The following is a 24,961-nucleotide window of genomic DNA, read 5'->3' as shown; positions in this document are numbered from 1 at the left end:
AGAACTCTATTTTTGACCCTTGGTCTTTGAACTCATGACCCCAAAATTCCCAGGACAATCACTTGCAAGAAGGACATGCATAATTGTTATGTAATCAGTTTCGTGGTGATGCATTGAGCCATTTCGAAGATGTGGAGAAAAAAAATTATCATTTCCACTTGACCTTTGACTTTTGATCCCATAGGGAATCTTTCATGGTAAAGCACGCACACACTATATTTCAAGTAATGCCTTGTGGCATTTCATAGATAAGGAATTTCTGAGAATTTGACGTTGAACTTTGACGGTTTACCTTGGGCATGTGCAACTAAAAGGCACAACTACATTCATCAAAATTCATTTGGATATCTCAAGTAATTCTGTCCACACGGACAACCCGAAAACATAATGCCTCCGGTTACACTTCGTGGCAGAGGCATTAAAAAGGACAAAAAAAAAAAAAACACCCTCACTTAATACATTATAAATGCACCGGAAACACAGAACATCACCAATGGTAACTGCAAAACATCATTCCAACCTTCATTTAGGCGTCACGAAACTACACTCCATTAATGAACAAATATATACAAATTACAAGGCAAGCACATACACATTTTAGCACATCTAACAAAATGTATATTGGGCGAACGAGATGTCATCGTTTTAGGATGACCTTTGAGCAAAAAGTCATTGGTAATGGATGGTGTGATACCGCTGCATAATGAAGTTTTTCGTTGCTCACCAGGTGGCGATGAAGCCTGCACTGAAAGCAACGTTCTTCTCGGTGCAGTGGACAGGGGAGCCACTCAAGTCATCAACAGTCATCCATCTCCAGTCAAAGAAGTCTATCACACAATGTGGAACATTATGGAAACTGTACGTTCGAAATGATACACGAATAATTACATAACTATATATCACCCTTTGATTAAAGACGATTGCGGATGAGCACAAATCCGTAGCTGTGAACATGGACACAACTGACAGATCATGTAAACTGTCAAGGAAAAAAAAACACCCAAGTAATTATGTAATGTCGAAATCTGTCATGTTCACTGCAATAGTGATGCATAGGATGGCATGCCTTTCAAACCATTGGTCGGGGTAATATTTTTGTTGTTTTTGTTTTGTTCTTTAACAAAAGCGTTTTGGTGACATCAAAATCTAGACTGGAACTTAACATGAGAAAACAATGTACATTTCAAAGGCTTTCTAATGGCCTGGCATTATCATGTGATTTCTCAAGTTTTCTCTTACATGCCATATGACTATCTTTCGTTGTAATGAAACTCTGCAGAATTTCAGCTCCTAATTGTAAAATAATTTAACCTCTGAGTTACCTTTTTATCTTCGGCACTTTCTGTTCATAAATGCATTTAACTTCTGTGGAAAGCACAGTTTTCATGGTCTTGTACATTTGTACTGAAATTTACTATAGTTTAACCATTTTTAGTGTCTGGTCAAATGCAGTTCTTTCTAAAAGTTAGAACGATGTGTCAGTAGTGTCAGGAGCTAACAACTCATATCGTTCATCTCATGGTCTCGACTAAAGAGAAACAAAGAATGTTCTTTACCCAGCAATATCTCCAGTTCGTTTTGTACATCCGCCTCGCTGCAGCTAACGGGAACACAAACACCCCAGTTCACAGTCAATGCCTGCATGAGTAGTGCATTTCGAACCATGACGGAAAAAATCAAGGGAGATTCTCAAGAAAGTTTTCGGTCTTATTGGTGACTGTATGACTGTATGAATCCATTGTTATCAAAGCTTGGTTCACAGCCCACTATTTAAAAATGATGACTTCTTGGTAAACATCTTGTAGGATGGACATTTTTCATCAACTGAAATGTTTCATGTAACTGCCGAAGGTTGAATAATTTGGTTCCGTCTTACTTTGACGAGCATGCAAATTAAATTTTGTCATATTTTTCATTGCTCAGTTGAGTTTAACCCGTGGCGGCCGTGATCTGGCAAAACTACTTATCTCGTTTGAAGTAATTTCGAGATATTCACTTTAAAAGTTCAAACGCCTGCCGTTTTGAGTCCGTGTCACACCTTTCCGTTCAAGCTTGTTCCGAGGAGGGATTTTCTAGCACGCAGGAGAATTTTCCGTCGGCGGACAAGAACGTTTTGCAATTCGCACTTGCTTCTTACCTACTAGAAGCGTGCTACTTACCTTCTATATACTTGCGCGCACCCGTGTGACCTGCGTGAGAGCTTTGAAACCGATCCGTTTTCTTTTACGAACGACTTATGGTTACTGAGAAGTACCTGCGTTGGAGATGACGGCGAGGTGCTGCCGGCAAGGGTCTCCTACTAGTGTTCTGCATGTACCTCTGCGGGCGAACCCCCACGACTCACTTGGAACAAGTTTTGAGCATGCTCAAGGCCTTGTCATATCGTATCTTGGGAAGTTCGCGGCTTGATTTACGGGGAAACAAATTTGCTACCCGGAGCTCTCCGCAGGTGATCCGCACCTGACAGTACCTAGCGCGTACCTCAGTTGCCCGGAGATGCGCACGCATTCCGATTTTTATAACCGCAGCCAAGTTTTGAGCATGACAAAACTTTTTCTGGTTGAGTCGCGGGGATGCCCGGAGAGGTCCACGCAGAACGCCAGTAGGAGGCCCTTAGCGGCAGCACCTCGCAGGCAACTCCCACGCAGGTACTTTACAATCCCCGTACGCAGCCAAGATAATGACATTCTCTGGGACTTCCGCCATTCCTTCAAAAGGAATTCCTTCACTGAGTTGCCAGCCCCCACGCGACTGGTATGCACAGGTAAACAAAGTATACCCGCAAATAAAATTCAAGTAGACGCGTCCAGCAAATAAGACGTATGCACTGACTTCAAGTGACTAAATTCTTCTCCGCCCTAAGAAATTGTCCGGTATGGTCTGGAAAATCCCTACACGCAACTTAAGTCCGCGTATAGCTTGTCAGGAAAGTGTTTCAGGCATGTCAGGGCCTATACACTCTTCAAAAAAAAATCCGGATCAGAACTGATCCGGAACTGGGACCATTTGGGTCACACACCGTTCCGAGTCTAAAATGACCCGGAAAGGTGTGTGACTCCAGCTTACCAAGTTCCGTGTCAGTTCTTACCAGGATTTTTTTAAGAGTGTACATGATTGCGGGTAAAAAGAATTGCGTGCGCACCTCCGGGCCACTACGGGTGAGATACGTGATAGGTACTGTCACGTGCGGGTCATCTGCGGGGACCTCCGGGTATCAAAAATTGTTCATCGCAAGTCGCACGAAAGGCTTGCCCGGAAAGATGTGACACGGCCTTTACATATTAGTGATTTGCATAACTTGGAATTGCGTTCTATAACACACACACACAAAGAAAAAGTTTAACGGGATAGTACAGTATTGGTGGAGATGAGAATTGGGGATTTAACTTTTTGCAAGATACCAAGAAAACACCTATGAAATAGTATACGAAGCATATCATTTCAAGAGGAATTCAAAGTTTATTCGATGAAAATCCGGTTTGGAATGACTGAAACATCCAAAAACAAAAGAAAACAAGCGATCGTATAAGTGTGGGTTCCACACTTTATCAGAATCGCTCTTTTTTGGATATCTCAGCGATTTCAAAACCAATTTTTATCAAATAATGTTGATTTCCTCATAGAATTACATGTTCTTTCATGTATCATAAGGGGTTTCTCATTGTCTCACCTAAAAAAAAAAAAATAGAAACCTGACATTGGGTCTCAACTAAAACTATACGATCCCTTTCATGTTTTATCTAACTCGATATATATGCTCATTGCCACATATTTAGAGAAATTTGTTGTTTTTAGAATTAAAAAAAAAAGATACGTTGTTCTGCCTGATCATGAGAATCCCATAGATTGTGTACAAATACGACACTCGCGTACGGAGCGGAACTTGAGATACGTAGTTCTGCAAGCTGCTCAAGCTGCCTCAAGGAAGGAGTACGATCAAGCAAAACTACCTAACTATAGCAGTTACGTAGTTTTGCCAGCTAAATTACCTCATTTTCCCCCAAAGACTTGATATTTGAGAATTTCACTTTTTAAGAATGACAAAGAGTTATACCTTCATATTCTAACATATCAAGCATGATGCTATGAAAAACTCAATAAGCCAAAAAACAAAACAAAAAATATCAACAAAAAAAAAATCGAGATACGTAGTTCTGCCAAATCACGGCCGACCGAGCTCAAACTATAACTTGGAGCGTTAGATCCCTTCGAATATCTGATTATTTTAGAATTTACAATTAATGTTCTTTTTTTTTTAATGGCCACGAAATTCCAAGCCGTCTTTCGCACGTTGGACAAGGTCCAGTATTGCGCTCTGCACAATCTCACACTATCAGAGTGCGCTCTGCACAATCTCACACTATCAGCATAAGGGTCATTCCATCAACGGGAGCATCATTCGCCCGAAGAAGCCAATTGATAATTGGCGAAACGTCAAAACAGTGAGTTTCTTTTTTTCAGTTTCTTGATTCAACTTATTATTGATCTTGTACTTCGACTTTATGAATGAGAAGAATTTACATCAGTCTACAATAATGTTGTTCAGGAAAATCTTCTAAAAAGTAAGATCTTTCTACACGATGGTGCTACTTTATAAGTATTTATACCTTTTTAGAAGCTACGCACTGCGCTAAAAAGATAGGCAAATATTACAATGAAAGGAACAAAAAATGCACTAGGGAAATCATACCTTTGATGAGTTGGATTCTATGGCTATGTTGACATCAAGATCAACAAGACAGTATTTGAAATCTTTTATACCCATGCACTCATCAAAATGGCCAATCCATGCTGTGTTTCCAACAAGCATACCAGGAGTAGGCTTTCCAAAGGCATCTAGAGCTGAACAATATGAAGAGAAATAAAACAGAAAAAATGCATACCAGGAGTAGGCTTTCCAATGGCGTCATAACGAGGTTTATTTCACTGTCGGAATTACGAATCTTATTCTATATTCGGATAAACGAACCTTAGGAATAACGAACCTTATTTCGTCTTTGGATAAACGAATGTTCGGAACAACGAACCTTCGAAAGAAACGAACTTACATAGGCCTACGGATTCACGAATCTTCGAGTTAACGAGCCTTCGGAATGTAACGAACTGTACCGACGAAACAACTTCCGTGCGCATCACATGTAATAATGCTATATGCATGATATGATGACCAACCTAAAGTAGATATGCCGTGCTCTGACAATGAGGCAAAGATGAATCTGAACACGAGTGAAAACACGTAAGCCCGCCGCACACTATACGAACAGAAAGTCGCACGATCGTAATATCGGAAGTGTGACGTCATCAGCCTAGCCAGTTTTCCGTCGTGCAACTGGGTCTTAGGGCCAACCGTAGATATTTTGACACGTCAAATTTTCACGACCAGTCGGGGACTTTCAGGCAATCAAGGTACAGCGATTATACAAAGAGTATGGAGGCTCACCCGAGTACAAGTCGCCAAAAAGAACCTACCTGGTATCAAACTGTCTTCCAGGGCGAGAAGGCCCAGTAGGTCCTGCGTACAGTTTTGGGATACTTCCAGTGAATCTAGCCTCTTTGCGTAAAGCTGTAGTGACAGCCTCCTTGGATTGATTTGGTCTCTAATGTACCTCCCTGTGATGATGGGGTTCCTCTCAGCGTTACCATGACAATGAGTTAGCATTGCCATCATGCTGACAAGTGTGCAGAACCTGGCGGAACCTGATGCCATCGTTAGCTTGATGACGTTCAGCAAAACTTGTCTAAAACATTAGAAAGGAGAACATGATTTGGCAGGACAGTAGTTGTAGGAAGATGTTTGAAATGAACACAATGTTGATATTTATTCATCTCATATCTCAGCAGTAGCAAACGCAAGCAAGTTCCCGTAACTTTAGACTATAAGTCGCATAGTTTAAATTGCTGCCAATATTCGATAACAAGACGTGAGACTAAAATTTCTGATTGTCTTCTTTTTCAGTGGAAAATCGAGCAAACAAAATGGGATTCCATCTCCATGGAATCCCATTTTCTTTGCGCAATTTTCCACTTATAGATAATATTCATTTCTGGTCAGTTTTTCTGTTTGCGTTGGTTTGTTTTTTCGTTAAGTCCGATTTCATTCCATTCATTTCAGTGTCAGTTAAACCCACTCTTAAAAATGGACAAGAACGTTAACGAATATTTTGAGCACAAGCCGATATGAGAAAGTCAAACAGTGTAGAATAACATTGTCATCTTGCTTGACTCTTCCTATACAAACATAATTATAATATACTGTAAAATAACATTTCTTATCATACATGGTCGAATACATTTATTTGTCAATACTCCCATTTTTTATTCGCTTAAAATCTATTGTTTGACGTCTACGTCATAGCTAAACACGGACACGTGGTGTCCCTTTTGTTTGTTTGTTTGTTTGGTTTATTTCTGCATTTTCTTTCTCCGAATACAATTGCAAATGAAAACAAAATGATACAGATACATACAAATCAATACAAAGAAAAATCATTTGCGTAACAACATTCAGTCTGAAGTGGCATAATTATGAATCAAAATAACATATTGTATCTATTAACAAAGGAGAAATCAATACAGGGGACCGTCATCATGAAGCAGAGCTTGACGTGGATGAGGCCCTATCTGAATATGTATACCAATGTAATACAACACCAATTATATATGTACTCATAAAACTCTTAATCTTAATACACAAAACGCATTTTGCTACAGAAAAAAAAAACAGAAAAGAAAAATAGTGACTTGGCGCTTTAAAACAAGAAAAAAAAAAACAGCACGCAGCACCATTGACTGCTGCATGGTATAGTAGACAATAAAAGTGTAGGTGTGTGCGAGTGACAGTGCGTCGTGTGTGCAGGTGACAGTGCAAGAGAGAATAAATGCTGTAGCATGCCTATTTGGGGGGTAAGGTACTGTAAAAGTGGTTTCTTTCGCGTACAAAAACTTTCGCGGTTTCCATCGGTGCGGACTTTTTCGCGTGTGTTTAAATTCGCGGTCGGTAATGATAGCGTTATACAAGCGACGAGCTCAAAACATTTTCGCGTGATGTTAAATTCGCGGTTCAACCTCAAAGCGCGAAAAGCGCGAAAATAAAACCACCGCGAAAGAAACCACTTTTACAGTGTACGCTTTAATGAATGTATGCAATATCATTATCAAAGAAAGGAACGGGAGGGAATGAAAAAAAAAACACTTTGCATGGATCAGGGCTTACTGAGACTTCAGAAAAAAGAAGAAAAAGTACATTGATCAAAGACTACTAACTGGAAACATATTTCAATAATAAATACTTTTTTAAATGAGCTTTAAAGGAAAACAGTGAAGTACACTGCTTTAATTGATCAGGTAGGTTATTCCAGACATCGGGTCCGTAATGTCTAATTGATTTCTGAGCTAAAACAGTTTTGGGGTTAACAAGGTGAAAATCTGTCGAACGGCGAGTTGGATATGTGTGTATATTCGAATTTAAGTGAAAAATATTATGAAATAAAGAGGGAAGTTGATTTGTTGCATACTTGTACATAAATATACCTGTTTGTAAAATGTGGATGTCCTGAAGCTTCAAAGTATGCAAACGATGAAATAAAGGATCTGTATGAGATAAATATGTGGAATTAGTAATAATACGAATAGCACGCTTTTGGAGTAAATACAATGAATTCAGTTTAGTAATACTACAATTTCCCCATACAATATTTGAATACAATATATGAGGCAAAATTAAAGAATCATATAAAATAATCAGCGATCGTTCTGATAAGAGATCTTTCAACTTCCAGAGATAAGATAGTTTTAAAGATAGTTTAAATGGAAAACTTCAATACCTTCAAATCTGAATTGAAGAACTATCGTTTCCAGCAATTTTTTGAATAACGTGTGACACATCATAGGAGGTGGGTGCCTTTGAATGTTTCAGCATATAAATTGTGCTACATAGATGTTGTTTCATCACTACCACGATCATCATCATCATCATCATCATCATCATCATCAAGGTTTTCATACTGATGATCAGTTGCAGACACGTGCCTGGCTGTATTATAATGATCTACAGCAAAAAAGGAACATGCATACAAATAAAATCGAGATTTTCTACCTGTTTATGAAGTCCGACAGTTCAGGTCTACAAAGTCTGTAAGCAATGTCTGTAGATCAAGAGGAAAAATAGCATTGCATAAACAGTTCGTTATTCCGAAGGTTCGTTAGTCCAAAAACGAAATAAAGTTCGTTAATCTTAATGTAATAGAGTTCTTTTTCCGAAGGTTCGTTAATCCGAAAATGAAACAAGGTGATGGTTATTCCGAAGGTTCTTTGGTACGAAAACGGAATAACATTCGTTGATTCGAAAATGTATAGGGTTCGTTATTCCGAAGGTCCGTTTATTTGAAAATGAAATAAGGCTCGCTATTCCGAAAGTGCGTTAATCCGAAAATGAAATAAGGTTCGTTATTCTGAAGGTCCGTTACTCCGTAAATGAAATAAGGTTCATTAATTCGAACATGAAATAAGGCTCATTTAATTCGAAAAAAAATAATGCTCGTAATTCAAGGGTTCTATGTAGGACTTACTTCACCTTAACACACACTCATTCCCATATAATATGCCCACACGTATCAACCCTAACACATATCACTAAATACATAAAGTCGTTGCATCATCGTGTGTGCCTGTTTACATGTGTGTGTGTGTGTGTGTGTGTGTGTGTGTGTGTGCGTGTGCGTGTGTTCATGTGTCCAAAGAGAGTATGATGAGCATGCAGGCATCAACATGCCTCTCCTGATGATGATGATGAATTTTAGACTACTGATAAACGCGAGCCCAAGGCACAGACGAACACACGCGATTTCCTACAAACTTTTATCAGCGACGTATAGAATGCCGTCGTAATTTGCAATTTCATTTTGTACTTGTGTAATGTTGATGATAGCATACAGAGGTATTTTCTCATCCGGAGGATGAGCTCGCCCCTCCCCCTTCTTTTTCTCCTCTTCATCATTGTCAGGAGAAAAGCATTCATTATTTGAAATGATTACCATATTCGGCAAATCTAATGTGTCTCAAGCAGAAAAAAAAATCCCACATGCGAGCGGAGGACTTTGAAATGAAGGATATTTTACAAATAAACAATTAGATATACTTTCGCGTGTGTTTAAATTCGCGGTCGGTAATGATAGCGTTATACAAGCGACGAGCTCAAAACATTTTCGCGTGATGTTAAATTCGCGGTTCAACCTCACAGCGCGAAAAGCGCGAAAATAAAACCACCGCGAAAGAAACCACTTTTACAGTATACGCTTTAATGAATGTATGCAATATCATTATCAAAGAAAGGAACGGGAGGGAATGAAAAAAAAAAACACTTTGCATGGATCAGGGCTTACTGAGACTTCAGAAAAAAAGAAGAAAAAGTACATTGATCAAAGACTACTAACTGGAAACATATTTCAATAATAAATACTTTTTTAAATGAGCTTTAAAGGAAAACAGTGAAGTACACTGCTTTAATTGATCAGGTAGGTTATTCCAGACATCGGGTCCGTAATGTCTAATTGATTTCTGAGCTAAAACAGTTTTGGGGTTAACAAGGTGAAAATCTGTCGAACGGCGAGTTGGATATGTGTGTATATTCGAATTTAAGTGAAAAATATTATGAAATAAAGAGGGAAGTTGATTTGTTGCATACTTGTACATAAATATACCTGTTTGTAAAATGTGGATGTCCTGAAGCTTCAAAGTATGCAAACGATGAAATAAAGGATCTGTATGAGATAAATATGTGGAATTAGTAATAATACGAATAGCACGCTTTTGGAGTAAATACAATGAATTCAGTTTAGTAATACTACAATTTCCCCATACAATATTTGAATACAATATATGAGGCAAAATTAAAGAATCATATAAAATAATCAGCGATCGTTCTGATAAGAGATCTTTCAACTTCCAGAGATAAGATAGTTTTAAAGATAGTTTAAATGGAAAACTTCAATACCTTCAAATCTGAATTGAAGAACTATCGTTTCCAGCAATTTTTTGAATAACGTGTGACACATCATAGGAGGTGGGTGCCTTTGAATGTTTCAGCATATAAATTGTGCTACATAGATGTTGTTTCATCACCACCACGATCATCATCATCATCATCATCATCATCATCATCAAGGTTTTCATACTGATGATCAGTTGCAGACACGTGCCTGGCTGTATTATAATGATCTACAGCAAAAAAGGAACATGCATACAAATAAAATCGAGATTTTCTACCTGTTTATGAAGTCCGACAGTTCAGGTCCACAAAGTCTGTAAGCAATGTCTGTAGATCAAGAGGAAAAATAGCATTGCATAAACAGTTCGTTATTCCGAAGGTTCGTTAGTCCAAAAACGAAATAAAGTTCGTTAATCTTAATGTAATAGAGTTCTTTTTCCGAAGGTTCGTTAATCCGAAAATGAAACAAGGTGATGGTTATTCCGAAGGTTCTTTGGTACGAAAACGGAATAACATTCGTTGATTCGAAAATGTATAGGGTTCGTTATTCCGAAGGTCCGTTTATTTGAAAATGAAATAAGGCTCGCTATTCCGAAAGTGCGTTAATCCGAAAATGAAATAAGGTTCGTTATTCTGAAGGTCCGTTACTCCGTAAATGAAATAAGGTTCATTAATTCGAACATGAAATAAGGCTCATTTAATTCGAAAAAAAATAATGCTCGTAATTCAAGGGTTCTATGTAGGACTTACTTCACCTTAACACACACTCATTCCCATATAATATGCCCACACGTATCAACCCTAACACATATCACTAAATACATAAAGTCGTTGCATCATCGTGTGTGCCTGTTTACATGTGTGTGTGTGTGTGTGTGTGTGTGTGTGTGCGTGTGCGTGTGTTCATGTGTCCAAAGAGAGTATGATGAGCATGCAGGCATCAACATGCCTCTCCTGATGATGATGATGAATTTTAGACTACTGATAAACGCGAGCCCAAGGCACAGACGAACACACGCGATTTCCTACAAACTTTCATCAGCGACGTATAGAATGCCGTCGTAATTTGCAATTTCATTTTGTACTTGTGTAATGTTGATGATAGCATACAGAGGTATTTTCTCATCCGGAGGATGAGCTCGCCCCTCCCCCTTCTTTTTCTCCTCTTCATCATTGTCAGGAGAAAAGCATTCATTATTTGAAATGATTACCATATTCGGCAACTCTAATGTGTCTCAAGCAGAAAAAAAAAATCCCACATGCGAGCGGAGGACTTTGAAATGAAGGATATTTTACAAATAAGCAATTAGATATACTCAATAAAGAGATTTCACATGTAACATATCTGTTAAGAAGGTTCACTGCGAAGAGTGGAATGTAATCAAAATTGTCCTACCGATCACACACTTGGTAAGAAATTATTTTTGCATGAATTCAATGAGAAGTTAAATGCAGTTCTCCACTTTTTTGTGTTACATGGTTACACATGGAATTCAAACCATTATGGTAACTGACAAAATGTAAGCCAGAGTTATGTATCATTTCTAGCTCTAATAAAAAAAAGTAACTTGCGTTAGCAGTCCGTTATGTCAGCCTTTGCCATGACACTACTCATGCTAGTTACAGAGCCATGTTTTCATTCGGTTCAGGCCCAGGATACTAATTGCTATCTACCCTCTTGTGTTATTCCGACCAACAAAAACTTTGAATCTCTTGTGAAAGAGTGGAAGAATAAAATATGACAGAAAGGGGGCTTAATTTATAGTGAAGGAATTACTTGTTCAATTGCAACAAAAGTCCTAATTACTCGCTGATTCTTCTTATGTTGCCATGGTAACACATTGTTTTTGAAAAAATACACCTTTACTCATTATACAGTATCAAAATGGCAAAAATGACAAAATTTGCATACTTACAGTCACCCTTTCAAATGCAATCGAAGTGGGAATAATAAAAAAATCTCTGTTGCCATGGTAATACTTATATTTCCGGAAGCTATCATACATTTATAATGAAATAATGTAAAAACGTAATATAAGTGTCTGAAAATATCTCGTTCAGTTTCAAGCTTTGTTTGTCATTAGCATGTTGGTTATACAAAGTCACATTGTGGTTGCTACCATACAGCAACGACTTTACAGAAATTGCTATCTGAAGAAGAAGAGCACTGGCATCAACCCTAACACATATCACTAAATACATAAAGTTCCAACTATGGCTAACTAATACTAAACTCTACTGGTCTAGTGATAACTATGACGAATGTCTAGCAATCACGAAGTTCCAGATGTTCTTTCCATACGCGTGCGTTAACATCCACTGAGAGTTCAAACAATGAATGTGCTATGATTAAGATAAGAATAATAATTCATGTATGACAGAACATCATTTTCATAAGCCTGGGAGTAAGCTGGAACGCCGTCCTAGCCCCAAACCCCTGGATGCACTTGCATGACAGCTGAAATAACTGTGTATCTTACTTGATAGAATGACCTTCCATTCAAACGACCATCTTCAGAGATAACGAATGTCACCATGAGAATCCTTTCTCAATTACAATGTGCAATGATATCATGGACAAATACAATTTTCAGTGTCCTATACAGCCTTTTGAAGAGGATGCTGCATTACCCCTGGTTAAGATCACGTTTCTTTCCAATACCCCTCCCCTTCCCCTGCCAGTTCCTCCTGGCTCTACCGCAGGTCGTTTCATTATCGGATTAATATAAAGTGCTTATGCCGGTAACGACACTTTTCACTATGAATCTTATACTAATTATATTTGCTATGCGTAATAATCATTGTTACAATCGATGATTGTTGCCATTACTACCATCAATGTTACTTTTTGTCTTGTCCATATACGTATTAATCGTTCTCTGTATTAGTCTTATTGTTGTTACTGTTATTATCATTGAAAATGTGAGGGTCTGAAGGTAGGCTTTAGAAAAATTACACAGTCCCCTACCCTCTAAATACAATCGCTCAGGTAAATAATTGTTCAGATCAAACTAAAATAAAGATTCTTGATCTACGCCACTTCTTTGCGCAACACGACCTGCTTTATCTAAATATATACACGTTTATCATCCTCCCCAGAAACAATATCGAATTTTCATTGCGTAATATCCAAGCAGACGTTTTTTGTTTTTTGTTTTTTTGTGGTTTTTTTTTTAATTACGACAACTTATTTTCTCATTACAATGAGTCTATTTCATTTTCGGAATTACGAACGAAATTCAGTTTTCGAAATAACAAACCTTATTTCATTTTCCGATAAACGAACATTCGGAATAACGAACCTTATTTCATTTCCGGATTAACGAACCTTAGGAATACCGAACCTTCGGAATAACGGATCCTATTTTATTTTCGGATCAACGAATCTTCGGAATAACAAACCTTATCTAATATAAGATTAACGAATCTTCGGAATGGGGAGTCTTATTTCATTTTCGAATTAACGAACATTAGGATTGACGAACCTAGGATAAACGAACCTTAAGAATAACGAGACATGAAACTCGTCACACTGACGAGTTAGGTGATACGCCTGGGGTCATCAGATGTCGGTCATCTGTGATCGACAAAGAAAAGAATGTGATATAGGCACCTTGAAGTTATATTGAGCGTGCATGCAAAACGGTTTCTCTCACCACTCGGCCACGGGACATCCACGGAAACGGTAAGGCCGAAAAAAGAAATGTATAGATATTACAGGGGGAAAAAGTCAATGCCCACTCAACAATCGTGGCCGCGTGAACATGTATTGCATTGCTAGAAGGAAATGCGGCCTTGTAACGACTGAGGGGTCGCTGTGCCATTTCTGGCAATTTCGGAAAAATACGTCCCGCAGACATAAAACCTATAATCGGCTGATTTTGATACCTTGCCTTTAATCACAATTTTCAGTGTGATGACGTCATCAAAGTACAAAACAATGACATGGACTTGAAAGACTTGCTCAAAGTACAACACCTCCGTTGCCGTCATTACATACTATTTGACAGAGTCAGGATGCAACATTCTGCAGCAGTCGAAGCAATGTGGTCTCCAACACAAAACAGAGGGATATTGTGTGTGTGTGTGTGTGTGTGTGTGTGTATAGGTGCGTTTATATACGAACGTAATTTCTACATGGACGAATGTGTAATACACCATTGAAGAAAAAAAAAGTAAAATAGCTAGGTATTTTGTTTCGTGATCTTGTGGGGTTCGAACCCGCACGAGTGCAACCTCACGTCTCTGAGACGGCGCCTTTAACCACTCGGCCATACGTCTCGACGAGAAAATATGAGGAACGTAAACTTATGTATGTGAAAGATGAATCAGGAATCGATTCGTCCACATTCCATTCTCATTTTCAGTTTTAAACTGCAAAATTGTCAACCTCATGAGAAGATTTCAAAGAACAAAATGCATGATTACTGCAGCTTATTGTCTCAGCTACAACATACTTAAATTTCAGAGGAAATGAAGCAAAATCAGCTGAGATAAAGGTGCTTAAACGTTGTCAAGTCAATGGATGGTTTTAAAAAAAAAAAATCACCTCCCATAGACATAACACGTAAACTTGTCCGATTTTGCATCTTTACTTTTAATCACAATTTCAAGTATGATAACGTCATCAAATTTCAAAACCATGACATGGACTTGAAAGGCAAATGTTTAAAGTACAACATATGTGAATTTGGGATAATATTGAGCTTAAACAACAGAGATACGAGCAAATGAATGTCAGAAACAGTACCTCAAAAAAATCAATTCCACTTTTTTTATTCAAAATGACGATATGATCACGTCATCGCGTTTTCCTGGCAATATTGATACTTGGAATGTTATTTACAATTCTTATGCTTTTGTAATATGCAATAGAAATATCGGGTCAACGGACGATTTAAAGAGCTATGGCGAAATAAACAAAGACATGTTTTTTCACTATATTTGCAGAAAGACGCGCGCGCGGAATTTCAACTTTGACGCCAGTGCATTCCTTTGTTATAGGTCAACATCGATCGGAAATCAGTGGATATTATTACTCAAAGTATCAGGAATCCAAATCAGTCAAAAAAATTGCATTTTCATGTTGGTTACGCCCTCTGCGCGTGAAATTGCGCGGACGGACGCGCACGCGAGAAAATGTTTGAAACGCTTAAAATTGTCTGAAACTTCGAGATTTCCCATTGGGAAGTCGTTTTGAGCCTTTTAAAATTTTGACGCGGGCAAACGCGCGCGTAATGAAGACCTGGGTAACTAGCGTTAAAAAGTAAGATAGAGCGTGACCTGAACTTTATGTCCACCGAAAATGACGCAGAAATTACATCTAGTTATGAAGTTATGATCGATCATGTGACAAGGTCCGAAAATCACAAAATGGCGCCTAAATGACGTCATAGATATGTTACTGTCATGAAAACCTTATTGTGGCTAGATATTGTTATGAGACATGTTAACTGAAAATTTCATGTCATTCCGTAATGTCATTGTTGAGATATTGACGACACAAAATTGTCCAGAAAGAAAGAAGAATAAAAAACGAGATATGAAACTCGTCACACTGAAGACGAGTTAGGTGATACGCTGGGGGACATCAGATGTCGGTCATCCGTGATCGACAAAGAAAAGAATGGCAAGCAAATAACCGGCCCCTCAGAGTTACCGGTTTTAAGTGTGGCCCATTTGCGGCGTAGGGCTGTGCGCCAGGGCTGAGGGGTGGCAGTGGGAGGGGTTTTCACCCCTATTGGTGAGTGCATCTGTGCCCACTTGACTGAAAGGCTACTCACCCGCCTCATCCGCTTTTTCGCATTGAGTCGTGCTGAATAAGAATCCATACTGGATTCTGAAAGGGCGGGTACTTTGACTCACGACAATGAACAAAGATCAAGAGGGTGTGTGTGCGGGATGCGGGAGGAGGTTCAAGGGGAAGAGAGGTGTGGCAGTTCACAGAGCGAGAACGAGCTGTGGAAGAGTGGCAGTAGGGCATGACTGCACCAGCACTGAGCTGGGTGAGACAGTGGGAGGTCCCAGTCAGGTTTCAGACCACAGAGCCGGAGACCCTCAGCATGCTCTACATGCTGTGTTTGAGCGGAAGGAGCCGATTGCTTGGCCACCGGCGAGAAGTGATAAGTGGGAGCTTTTTGACATCAAGCTTGCGGGAGTTTTGAAAGTGGAATTGGCTGGGAGTGTTGAAAAGAAGATGCGTATGTTTGAGGGGTTGTGTTATGGGGCTTGTGCGGAAGAGTTTGGGATAAAGCCTGTGGGTAGTGGAGGTAGGGGGAATGTAGAGGGGGATTTTGGAAAATCAGGGTCGAGGAGACAGCGGTTGACGGCCCAATTGAGGGCGGAGAAGAAGAGCTTGCGGCGTAGGTGGAGGCAGGCAGACGGAGAAAGGGCTAGTCTGAAGGGTCTGTATGAGGACCTGAAGAAGAGGTATGAGGATGTTAGGAGGGCCGAATATCAGTGTAGGAAGCGGAGGAGGAGGAGGAGGGAGAGGAGGGAGTTTTATAAGAATCCGCACAGGTTCACAAAGAGGTTGTTTGAGGAAGGGGTTTCAGGAAGTTTGGAGGTGTCGAAGGAAGAGCTCGAGAGGCATCTGAAGGCCACATACTGTGATGGGAGGAGAGAGGAGCCTTTTACTGGGGTGGCAGGGCTATTGAGGCCACAGGAGCCAGAGGTCAGTTTTGACTTGAGTGAGTTGAAGTTGTGGGAGGTTGAAGCCGTGGTTAAAAAGGCCCGAGCTGGCAGTGCAGCTGGGCAGAATGGCTTGTCCTACAAGCTGTTCAAGTACTGTCCTCGTGTCCGAAGGGTGCTGTGGCGGATCCTAAGGGTGCTATGGCGGGAGCGGATTGTTCCAGTCAGCTGGTGTGTGGCAGAAGGGGTATATATCCCAAAGGAGAGGGATGCCAAAGGCATTGGCCAGTTTAGACCGATTTCGCTTCTCAACGTGGATGGTAAGATCCTCTTTAGTGTCTTAGCGAGGCGGTTGTCAGCATTTGTCATGAAGAACAAGTTTGTGGACACCTCTATACAGAAGGCAGGGATACCAGGTTTCCCTGGGTGCACGGAGCATGTCCAGATGATTTGGGAGTCAATCCAGAGGTGCAAACGTGAGAAGGAGGATGTGGATGTCATCTGGTTGGATCTTGCAAATGCATATGGATCAGTTCCTCACAGGTATCTCAGCTTTGCTCTTGAGTTTTTCTGGGTCCCTAGGGTGATCCGGGAGATGGTGCAGAGCTACTACAGCCAGTTCAGGATGAGATTCACGACCCAGACTTACACAACAGAATGGCAAGCGCTAGAAATTGGCATCCCCATGGGGTGTCCAGTCTCGCCGCTGCTGTTTGTCCTTGGGATGGAAGTGTTAACCCGGTGTGTGGCCCCGAGAATTGAGGAGTTGATGCTGGCTGCAGATGTGGTTGTGCCATCGATTAGGGCTTTTATGGATGATCTCACAATCGTGTCTGGCAACGAGACCCAGGTCAAAGATGGCCTCCATAGGTTAGAGGAGCTGGTGGCCTGGACACGGATGAAGTTCAAGGCCAAGAAGAGCCGCTCAGTTTCAGTGCGGAAGGGGAAGGTGGTCGCAAGGAGTTTTCAGATTGGGGGGAGAAGATATCCCTCAGGTCACTGAGCAGGGGGTAAAGAGCCTTGGGCGTTGGTATGAGGGCAAGTTGAATGACAGGCACCGAGGAGTTCAGATCTATGAGAAAGTGGTGGAGTGGTTGAAGAGGGTGGACAGGACACTCATCCCTGGGAATGCGAAGGTGTGGTGCTGCCAGTTTGGCTTGCTACCACGGATCATGTGGCAACTGCAGGTGTACGAGGTGGCAGTGTCCAGGGTTGAGAGGATGCAGCAGAAGATGAACTCGTACTACCGGAAGTGGTTAGGCGTTCCAAGAATGCTTACAGATCGGGCATTCTTTTGCAGATCAGGCAGGTTGCAATTGCCTATGACGTCAGTGGTGGAGGAGTTTAAAGCTGGCAAGGTTAGGCTAGTGATGATGATGAGGGAGTCAAAGGACCAGGTAATAGCAGGAGTTAGGCCACCGATCCGCACAGGGAGGAAGTGGAGGGCGGAGGAGGCTGCGGACGAGGCAGTGGCAATGGCAAAGTGGAAGGAGATGCAGGGTGCGGTTCAGGTGGGTCGGAAAGGGGTCGGGTTCCATCAGGGTGTTAGATGGTACAGCAAGCAAGGCAGGAAGGGTAGGAGGGAGTTGGTGGTGGAGGCGGTTAAGGAGAAGGAGGAGGAGTACCGCTTTGCCAAGGCTGTACAGCAGGGAGTGCAGGGAGCATGGACCCGATGGGAAGGGGTGGAGCAGAGGAAGGTGTCATGGAATGACCTTTGGTCAATGTCCTCTGGAGCTGTGCGCTTCATGATCAGTTCCACCTTTGATGTTTTGCCGTCTCCAGTAAATCTTCGGAGATGGGGCATTGTGGAGGATGGTGGATGCAGGGTCTGCAACAGGGCGAAGGGCTCACTAGAGCACATTTTGTCAGCATGTGGAGGTCTATTACAGGCCTATACATGGAGGCATAACCAAGTGCTGAAGGAGATGGCGGAGGTGGCGAGGGTGGCAGTGGAGGCAAGGAAGAAGAATGGGCCTCCTAGGGTGAGGGGAATCCGGTTTGTGAAGGAGGGTGTGAGATGCAGTGTGAGAAAGAAGGGTCAGAGGGATGATGGTGGGGGAATCTTAGCAGCGGGGGATGATTGGGAGGTGCGGGTGGATGAGGGAAACCGTACAGTGCCAGAGGAGGTGGTAGTAACTGCCCTTCGGCCGGACATGGTGCTGGTAGCTAGGTCTGTGCACAGGTTAGCAATGGTGGAGCTGACTGTGCCATGGGAGACAAGGATGGATGAGGCAAGGGAAAGAAAGTTGGATAGGTATGCTGAGTTGAGGGAGGAGTGTGAGAAAAGGGGGTGGAGAGCGGAGGTGCATACTGTAGAGGTGGGGTGCAGGGGATATGCTGGTCGATCGGTAAGGAGGTGGGTCAGAGGGATGGGAATAGGTGGTAGGGACGGGGAAAGGTGGATCAGGAGAATTTGTGGGGCAGCAGAGACAGGATCTGCATGGATAGTAGGGAAGGCTTGGGGGGTGGTGGGAATAGGGGGGTGTAGAGAGAGTGTTTGAGAGTGAGGAGAGGTGATTGATGCCAATCCTTTTTTTTTTTCCTTTTCTTTTCTTTTCTTTTCTTTGAAATGCCATGGGGGTCCTGTCAAGGGGATCCCAACGCAGCACCGGCCAGCCAGGGGGAGGTGTACAGCACTTAAATGGCCGAAACACTGGTGATCCCTGGTGTGCTGCTGACGACCCGTGGCATTTGCGGAATTAACATCTTTCCGTTTATTATCTTATTATCTAGCACCTTGAAGTTATAATGAGATACTTAGTTGAACATTTTTGGGCCTACATTATTCAGATCACATTTGCCGCGGCCAAGGCCAACCTCAATTGCGAGGCCGAGCCCCGCAAGTTAGTCCGTTTACACTGCCGGGCTCGGCCGCGCTTTTGATTCAAACCTTTCAATATTTTGTCGTAGTGGCGCTCTACTTGTAAACAAACGCAATTTGGTATTGTCTGGTTTTCAGATCCTTTGCCAACTGAATTCCGTGGCGACAAAGTCGCCGTTCGGGCAAAGGCCTTTGCCGAAGGAGAAAATCCTTTGCAGGACAAAACCACCTTAAACTATACTAGTTTTCGACGTTGAAGTCGTTAATATCCTGAGTAGCGAAATAGTACAGGCTAGGGTTTGGAAACCACACTAAAATTGGCCGCGCATTTAGCCCAGTTTGCGTTTACACTGAGAAAAAGGCCGGGCGCGGCCGAGACCACCTCCAGAGCGTGGCCTAATGCGAGGCCAATTTTGGCCCCGCATTGGGCCTTTTGCGCGTTTACACCGAAATGAAGGTGGGCTCGGCGCGGCCGAGCCTTGCACTGTAAACGGGGTCCAAGTGATCCTCGACACGTACAAATAAAACATGACAATTAAGTGTTTATAACCATCTTGGCTTTAACAGTGGCCTTTTAAAACATGACCTTTGACCATTATTTACATAACCAATATGACTCCCTCTAATCTTGCTATCATAATGATCAGTTCAGAGAGCTCTTACAGCTATATACAAGCCTGTGAGATTTACCAGCAGTAAAACCAATGAAGCCTCCGATACAAAACAAGGGATATCGAGCAAGTGAGTCTGTTTACATGAGAATGTGATTTATCCTGGACGAAAGTGATGCCTCAATTAAAGAGAAAAGGGCAAAAGAAAAACGGGCCAAACGTACGGCTCCAGCGAAAGAGACATCGCCTTTAACCATGTAACTATAGGTCTCCTCCAACTAAGAGTACACTTTGAACGTAAGCTTATACGTGAATGATAATTTATGACGATCTCACGTGATCGACACACATTCAAAGGGGACAGTTAGAAGTGGAAGGAGTGTTTAACTGTTTCATTAATTCCTAATCAATGACACCCCTACTATAGGCATATCATAATTTCTCATCTAAAATCAATGGCCTATAGGACTCATGCACCATTACTTGTATCGTGCATAAACTTTGTTTTTTAAGCTTTGAGTGAAACGTGTCATAACACAATTCTGTAATTCCATCAGCAGTGATTGACATAATAAAGAAGAGAGATATATCACCGAATTGAACGCTTAGAACCTAACGGGGGGGGGGGGGTATTATAGCATGATACTCATGATACTCTTTTCTGCCCAGATGCCAACAACACCCATCACCCACGGCCACGCATAGAGAAACAGCCATGGCGAAAATAAAACTTTGCTTTCTCATAGGCAGAATGACACAGAACCCCGTCAAACACACTTCACTTTTATTTGCAGGGATGGACATGAAAAAATTCATTACTAATACTAAACAGCGTATGCATTCCATTCATGTGGCGCGAGATACCTCTATAGCAACATAAAGCCTGTCTTCAACTCCGTTGATCGAACAATGACAACCTGAAATTTCAAAGAGATGAGCGAGACGCTATATACACCTGGCCTAGAGTTAATCTATTCAGTTCTCATTCCTACTTCAAGTTGGGTTATGTTATTGTAATCATTCCCATCTGCAGTATAACAAAACCAAAGTGAGGGAAAAGGGGAGAGAAAAACGAAAGGTGGCGGAAGTAAAACTGCATGCACAACTGCAATCCATATCATTGCGTGTGACAAGTGAAGCAAATGTATTAGTTGTTATAGCAGTGTTTTATGAGCATAAACAGGCAAATAGACAGACAATGTCAAATATAAAAACCATCAATTTAATGTCAGAGAAGATGGTAAACAAGATGCATTGAAACTGTAACTAAATCGCTGCTCGGTCACGGAACGTCCAACTTTATATTCAACCAAAAAACATGTTAGGGGAAAGAAACAAATTTAGATATAACATTCTTAAATTAAAAACAAGAAAAAGAAAATGTCCACGTCAGGATTAAAAAAAAAAAAACGCCGCACGAACATGCATTATATTCTAGATGGGAATACGGTCTTGATGCAAAGGTCCAATGATTGTCTCATTACTTTAAAAGCAATCTATGGTTCCCTTACTATCACCAGTACCACACCACAATGACGTCTCTAAAATCAATGGTAGCACATTTATCATTGCATCGTGCATTAACTCCCTTTTCCTAAACTACCAATGGAACGTGTCGTGTATTTCGATCAGTAGTGATTGACTTTAAAGAAGAAAGATAATGCAAAAAAATGAACGCTTACCACATTGCTTATAGGGCTATTCCAGTTTGGTACTGATCTGTTCTATTCTCCCAGATGCCAACAACATAATATCACCTATGGCTAAACTAGTGAAACAGCCATGACGAAAATAAACGACAGAGAACCCCGTCATAACCACTACACTTGGAAAGGTGTTGCCCGAAATTTATCATTATGAAGCAATATCAAGTCACTTCCTTCCCTGCCTGTCTTTAACTCCGTTATTTGGTCAAACAATAACAACCTGGAATTCCAAAGAGATAAGCGAGACGCCATGCACCTGGACTAGAGTTAATTAATTCAGTTCCCATTCCTGTTAGTTATGTAAACGTACACGTTCCTATATATCCTGCTACAGTATAACAAGAACAAATGAAGAGAAAAGGAAAGAGAAAACGAATGGTGGCAAGCGGGGTACTGTTTCAAGGGGCAATTTACAACATAACGTGTGACAAAATTAAAGAAGCAAACCCAACCTCCAAACTCCAATACAAAACAGGGGAAATAGAGTAGCTGTGTTCATGACATCAGAGTGAAGCTGAACTGCAGAAAAAAAAAAGAAAAAAGAAATAAAAGGAAAAAGTCCTGCGGGAATCGATTAACTTCTCTCCTTCCGGTCGGGCATTATAAACACGCAGCGTGCTAAGCGATTATGCCTCACGGAAGATCCGAAGATCTTCTGCGAAACTTAAATCTATCTATGTATGCTATACACAACACAAATTTACATTGATATTCATTTTTTTGGCGATATACGTCAAGTGACTGATAGCGCTATTCAACCTCCCACGAGTGGCCGCGTAGATTCGATCAATAAACAGTTGCAAAGATAAATCGGGAATCGTTTCGACCAGATTCCATTCTCATTTTCAGTGATCGACAACGAAAATAATGTTAAGTAGCGACTTGAAGTAATATTGAGAAATATTCGTGAAGTCCAATTCCTTATACAGTCCTACATAATTCAGATGAAATTGTTTCTGTCATGCAACCAATTGAAAATTTCGTGTGGTGTCGGCGTGTCCAAGTAAGTTGATTGGAAAGGATATGTGAATGAGTATTTACCAATAGGTCTTTATATTGTAAAAGAAAATCAAACATGGCCATGCGGTCTTTTAAGAGTCATCTTCACTTTAACATTTGTAATTTCAAGTCCAAGTTGCCAGTCAAAGCAATGTGGTCTCCAACACAAAACAAAGGGATATTGTATGTGTGTGTGTGTGTGTGTGTGTTGTGTGTGTACCTGTGTGTGTGTGTGTACGTTTACATGAAAACGTGATTTCTACATGGACGAAGGTGAATACTCCATAAAAGAAAAAAAAACAAAAGATGTAAGCATTTTGTTTCGTGCTCTTATGGGGTTCGAACCCGTACGTATGCAACCTCACGTCTCTTGTGACGTCGCCTTTATCCTCTCGGCCATGTACGTCTTGACGAGAAAATATGAGGAACGTAAGCTTATATGTGAAAGATGATTCAGGAATCGTTTGGTCCACATTCCATTCTCATTTTCAGTTTTTAGCTGCAAAATTATCAACCTGATGAGGAGATTTGAAAAAAATAAAATGCATGATTACTGCAGCTTATTGACTGAGCTACCACATACTTAAGTTTCAGAGGAAATGGAGCAAAATCAGCTGAAATAAAGGTGCTTAAACGTTGTCAAGTCAATGCATGGTTTAAAAAAAAATCACCTCCCATAGACATAACACGTCAACTTGTCTGATTTTGAGTCTTTACCTTTAATCATAATTTGAAGTATGATGGTAAGTCTTCTCGAACTAAGAGTGTGGAACGGAAGCTTCTGCGTGAAAGATGAATCACGATGATCACCCGTGACCGACACATCTTCAAAGGGATCAGTTATCAGAAGTGGAAGCCCTCGTGCCAAGATATTGTCTCAGCAATTCCAAAGCAATGATACCCTTACATTTAGGTATACCATAATTTCCCTCTGAAATCATTGGTATTATTCATGTACAATTGCTTGCCTTGTCCATAAACTTTGCTTTACAAACTTTCAGTGAAAGGTGTCATAACATAATTCTGTAACTCCATTAGCAGTGATTGACTACATAAATAAAGATATATCAAATTGAACGCTTAGCGCGTATAACTAAGGGGGATTTTAGCCTGATGCTGTGTTATTCACTGCTCAGATACCAACAACACTCATCACCTACGGTTACGTATAGAGAAATAGCCATGACGAAAATAAGGTTTTCCTTTTCTTTGGCAGATAGACACACAACCCCTTTGAACACACTATAATTGACATGGAGGGACATGAAAAAGTTCATTACTACTACTAAACAGTGATGCCTTCTACTCATGTGGCACAATATACCTCTATAGCAACATAAAACCTGTCTACAATTCCGTTATTGGGTCAAACAATAACAACCTGGAATTTCAAAGAGACGAGCGAGACGCCATACACCTGGCCTAGAGTTAATTTATTCAGTTGCCATTCCTGCTCCAGTTGAGTTATGTAAATTATTTTCCGACCTGTCTTGTGCAGTGTATAACAGGAACAAACGTAGAGAAAAGGAAAGAGAAAACGAAAGGTGGCAAGCGGGGCACTGTATACCAAGGGCAATTTACAACATTACGTATGATAAATGAAGCAAATCCAACCTCCAGCCTCCGACAAAAAAAAAAAAAAGGAACTTGAGTGACTGTGTGTCGTGGGGTAATGACATCGGAATGAAGCTGAACTGCCAAAAGAAAAACAAAGAAAGAGAGAGAAAAAAAATAATAGCGTCCTGCGGGTCCCGAACATCTCGTCCTAAGGTAGTGCATAATGACCATGCAGCGCGCTAAGCGACTATAAAGCCACACGGCTGTCCCGAAGATTGGATGTGAAATTCATATCTTTATATCATTTACAACATGAAAAAGTTCATTACTACTACTAAACAGTGATGCCTTCCATTCATGTGGCACAAGATACCTCTATAGCAACATAAAACCTGTATACAACTCCGATATTGGGTCAAACAATAACAACCTGGAATTTCAAAGAGATGAGCGAGACGCCATACACCTGGACTAGAGCTAATCATATCAGCTCCCATTCCTGCCAGTTATCTAAACGTACATGTTCCTACCTATCCGGTTACAATATAACAAGAACCAATGAAGAGAAAAGGAACGAGCAAACGAAATGTGGCAAGCGGGACACTATAACAAGGGGCAATTTACAACATTAAGTGTGACAAAATTAATGAAG

At 40.9% G+C, this 24,961-nt stretch overlaps 1 protein-coding gene across 1 annotated transcript in view; it reads left to right on the top strand.

The window, feature by feature from the left end:
* The first annotated feature begins 17,787 nt into the window (after positions 1-17,787).
* LOC140227444 (uncharacterized) overlaps positions 17,788-24,961 on the top strand; it is an 87,153-nt gene continuing 79,979 nt past the window's right edge. The window contains exon 1 of the mRNA XM_072307849.1: positions 17,788-18,963. Within this exon, the coding sequence (XP_072163950.1) occupies positions 17,788-18,963 (1,176 nt within the window). The remainder of the gene's footprint in view (positions 18,964-24,961) is intronic.

The sequence above is a fragment of the Diadema setosum genome, chromosome 4 (assembly GCF_964275005.1).
Source record: "Diadema setosum chromosome 4, eeDiaSeto1, whole genome shotgun sequence".
NCBI lineage: Eukaryota > Metazoa > Echinodermata > Echinoidea > Diadematoida > Diadematidae > Diadema > Diadema setosum.
The sequence above is the reverse complement of the archived record's forward strand: the minus strand, read 5'-3'. Positions and strand labels throughout refer to the sequence as shown.